The sequence below is a fragment of the Gekko japonicus genome, unplaced genomic scaffold (genome assembly GCF_001447785.1).
Source record: "Gekko japonicus isolate JY-2015 unplaced genomic scaffold, Gekko_japonicus_V1.1 scaffold5158, whole genome shotgun sequence".
In the NCBI taxonomy this organism is placed as follows: Eukaryota; Metazoa; Chordata; class Lepidosauria; order Squamata; family Gekkonidae; genus Gekko; species Gekko japonicus.
Window position 1 is genome coordinate 27,242 of NW_015171655.1, and position 4,168 is coordinate 31,409.

The 4,168-nt window shown below is 49.7% G+C and overlaps 1 protein-coding gene across 1 annotated transcript in view; it reads right to left on the reverse strand.

The window, feature by feature from the left end:
• ADAM11 (ADAM metallopeptidase domain 11) overlaps positions 1-4,168 on the reverse strand; it is a gene marked incomplete at its 3' end in the record, with an annotated part of 50,333 nt that overhangs the window by 17,491 nt on the left and 28,674 nt on the right. Inside the window, 1 exon segment of the mRNA XM_015419993.1 lies at positions 70-169. Coding sequence (XP_015275479.1) covers positions 70-169 — 100 coding nt within the window.

A 4,168-nucleotide genomic window follows, 5' to 3' on the forward strand; every position in this document is an offset into this window, starting at 1 on the left:
CCCTCACAGGGTTATTCCCCGCTCCCTGCCTGAGGGCCGTGCTAACGTCCCTGAGGGGACCAGACTTACCTTCAAGGGCTTGTTAAAGAGGCAGCCGCCGCCACCTTCTTCCAGAAACTGGTTGTACTCATCAACGCTGCAGCGTGAAAACTTCCGGGGCAGGTGATATCTGTGGGGAGAGCCAAGGAAGAAAGCTACAGGGGAACGATACAGTGGCGGGAGGGGCAGGGCTCGTCGGTGCTCTCCACCCAGGGCACGCCATGCACGGATCCGGAACTTGGGCTTGGTTTCAAGGGATCTGAAGGGAGTCACACCTGTAGCACCCAGGGTTCCCTCTAAGCTGAGTCAGTGTGAGCCAGCTCACAGTTTTTTAGCATCCGGCTCACGCATTTTTGTCTCAGTTCAGGAAGGATTGCTCCAGAGCAAACTAATTTATGGAGTAGACAAATGGCTCGCTCACAACTTTAATGCCAGGAGCTCACAAAGTAGAATTTTTGCTCACAAGACTCTGCAGCTTAGAGGGACCATTGCTGGGGATTATTGCTTTCCTGGCTTGTTTGGGGTTGTTTCTCCTTCTTGCCGTTTTTTTAAAAAGGTGTGGGGAGAGGGGGTGGCAGTTGACACAGGGGGTCCCTGCTACTGGTGCAGTGGTTAAGTGTGCGGACTCTAATCTGGGAGAGCCAGGTTTGATTCCCCCCTCCTCCACTTGCACCTGCTGATGTGACCTTGGGTCAGTCACAAGCTCTGGCACAGCTGTCCTTGGAAAAGAGCAGTTTGTGCCAGAGTTCTCTCAGCCCCACCCACCTCACAGGGTGTCTGTTGTGGGGAGGGGAAGGGAAAGGAGTTTGTGAGCCGCTCTGAGGCTCCGAGAGAAGGGCGGGGTATAAATCCAATCTCTTCTCTTCTCTTCTTCTTCTTCTAGAATAAAGGCTGGATCCAGCTCCACTCCCATGATCATTAAGGCCAGTGTGGCACAGTGGTTACGACGTCAGTCTAGGCCAGTGGTGGCGAACCTATGGCACGGGTGCCAGAGGTGGCACTCAGAGCCCTCTCTGCGGGCACGCGTGCCATCGCCCCAGCCAGGCCTAGACCATCATTAAAGTGTGGAATTCTCTGCCAAATACTTTTAAGTCAATGAAAGCATTTGGGATTGCTTCCCTTACTTTGTTTGGATCATCTTAAGTCAATGTATGGGTTGTTTTTTCTAAAGTACAACCTCAGTATTCAGGTTAAATGGCCGTGTTGGCACTTTGCAATAAATAAGTGGGTTTTGGGTCGCAGTTTGGGCACTCGGTCTCTAAAAGGTTCGCCATCACTGGTCTAGGACCTGGGAGTCTTCAGTTCGAATCCCTGCTCTCCCACGGAAGCTCGCTGAGTGGCCTTGGGCCAGTCACGCACTCTCAGCGCAATCCACCTGACAGGGCTGTGGAGAGGACGGAATGGAGGGCAAGAGGATGACATGAGCCGCTCTGGGCCCTCACTGAGGAGGAAGGCCAGCTTCCGTCCCTTCGTCAGAGACCAGTGAGAACGCCTCCCCCAGAAGCCTGGCACGGGATCTCACTGGCGAAACTTTTTGTTGGTGTTTAAGGTGCCACCGGACTTGAATTTTGTTCCCTCATCAACACTGCCTCCATCTTGTCCAGACCGAGTTTCATCTGTCAGAGTCTAGACACCTGCGCTGCCACCACTGCACTGGAATCCACCAAAAACACCAGCTCTTCCAACATCTAAAGGACATGGAGTAGAAGACAGAAGCCTGTGGAACCCTTCCCCTCCCCACAACAGACGCCCTGTGAGGTAGGCGGGGCTGAGAGTGCTCTGACAGAAACGGCTCTTTTTCAAGGACAGCTCTTATCAGAACTACGGCTTGCCCAAGGTCATCCAGCCAGGTGCAAGTGGAGGAGTGGGGAATCAAACCCGGTTCTTCCAGATTAGAGTCCACGCACTTAACCACTACACCAAACTGGCTCTACCAATACACCGAAATGCTGACCTACGAAGAAGAAGAAGAAGAAGAAGAAGAAGAAGAAGAAGAAGAAGAAGAGGAAGAAGAGGAGGAAGAAGAAGAAGAAGAAGAAGAAGAGGAGGAGGAGGAGATGGGATTTATACCCTGCCCTTCACTACCCAAAGGTGTCTCAGAGCGGCTTACAAACTCCTTCCCCTTCCCCTCCCCACAACAGACACCCTGTGAGGTAGGCGGGGCTGAGAGAGCTCTTGACAGAAACTGCTCTTTCTCAAGGTCAGCTCTCATCAGAACTATGGCTTGCCCAAGGTCATAGTGGAGGAGTGGGGAATCAAACCCGGTTCTCCCAGATTAGAGTCCGCGCACTTAACCACTACACCAAACTGGCTCCACTGTGGAACCACTGTGGAACCAGTGTGAGGCAGGACTCCCGCTTCTGAAAGATAGCCCAGAAAGATACCAGACTGAAATGGGTCTAATGGGTCTGGCCACTGACCACTCAAACAGCTTGCTTACCAAGCTGAGTTTTGTGGCTGGGTGATACTTAGAGCAACCTTCCAGGTCCAAGGATTTTTTTCCTTGGAACTTTAAGACCTTTCCCCCCCCTACAATGGATTTTGAGATATTGATAGGAGTCAAATCAGATTTCCTAATGTTGATCTTAAAGCTCAGTGCCCCATTCCAGTTGAAACATCCTGTAAAGAGGATTTTGGCAAAGAGGGAGAAAGTAACATTCTGCCCAGAAGGAAGTGGACAGGATGCTGTTGGGCTGACACTGAACAAGCCTCATCCATGTCCTGTGCTGAAATTGTCTAACTTATACTCATTTGTCCTTCATGTTCTTCTGAATTGCTCAAATGTCACCATTCCCAGTGTTTCTAGGAGGAAGGGTCCTTCCAGTGCCTTCTCAGCATCCACTAACAAGATCACGAGAGGTGGACGGCTTCAAAAGGGAATTAGATAAGCATATGGAGCAGAGGTCCATCAGTGGCTATTAGCCACAAGGTATAGATAGGGGCTCTGGGGCAAGGGATGCTCTGTCTTCTTGGTGCTTGGGGGGGGGGGTCAACAGTGGGAGGACTTCTAGTGTCCTGGCCCCACTGGTGGACCTCCTGATGGCACCTGGTATTTCTGGCCACTGTGTGATACAGAGTGTTGGACTGGAGGGGCCTTTGGCCTGATCCAACATTGGCGTCTCTTATGTTCTTATGAGGTTTCCCATTTCGTTTACGGAAACAAATCACACTGTGGATGTCCTGCGGATGTCCTGGGGGGCCACTGACCTCACCCCCCGGGCCCCACACCACTGCCCGCAGGTGTCCGGGAGGCGATGAGCACCCCTTGCTTCGGATGAGGAAATACCTAGAACCTGACCTGGTTTCCAAAAGGAGAGGATCAATTTCCTACCCTCATTTGCTGCTTTATGCGGTTTCCAAAAAGGGGTTGTAAATCTTTAGTGGTTCATTGCAGCTGTGTGGTTTCCTCATTTGCCAGGCCCCACACTGTTTCCTCCATGACTGCTGCTTCCCCCCCACCCCCACTTCAAAGACAGCACTTTGAGTCATGAAGAAACCTTTGGGATTTTTCTTGGTATTGAAAGGTTCCTGACTGGCCGCTCGGATGATGTGGTGTGGCTTTATAAGATCGAAACCTGCCACTGAGAGGGAGAGCACACAGTCTAAATGTTTCATTTATCTTTCTCCATGGTTTTATAAAACGGAAGAGTGACCCTGATCATATTAATGATTCTTAATTTATAAGTCAAAAAACTTAAGTTTAAAAGTTTAGAATGCCAGTTTATTTTATGATTCAGGCACCTTTTGTATGGTCAAATCTAGCTTGTGACAACTTGAGTTAGGCCTGACGTAGCCACGACTATCTATTTTGTAATTTCTTTTGGATTGTATTATTGGGAAATGCTTCTAATATTGTATGCCAATAAAAGGTATTTGAATTTGAATTTAAATGTTTCATTTATTTTATTTTATTTACTGAGCTTATTTGTAGCCCGCCTTTCTCACCAAGACTCAAGGCGGATTACACACTTTAAGTCCATGGAATCACTAGGAGGAGGGTTCTGATCAGCCATGGGTCAGGACTAGGAGTGCAGATATCTGAGGGCTCTTCTGCGCCCTCCTTTTCTTGGCTTGTGTGTCCCTATTCATTTTTTTTCCTTTCCCACACATTTTGCTCCCTCTAGTGGTC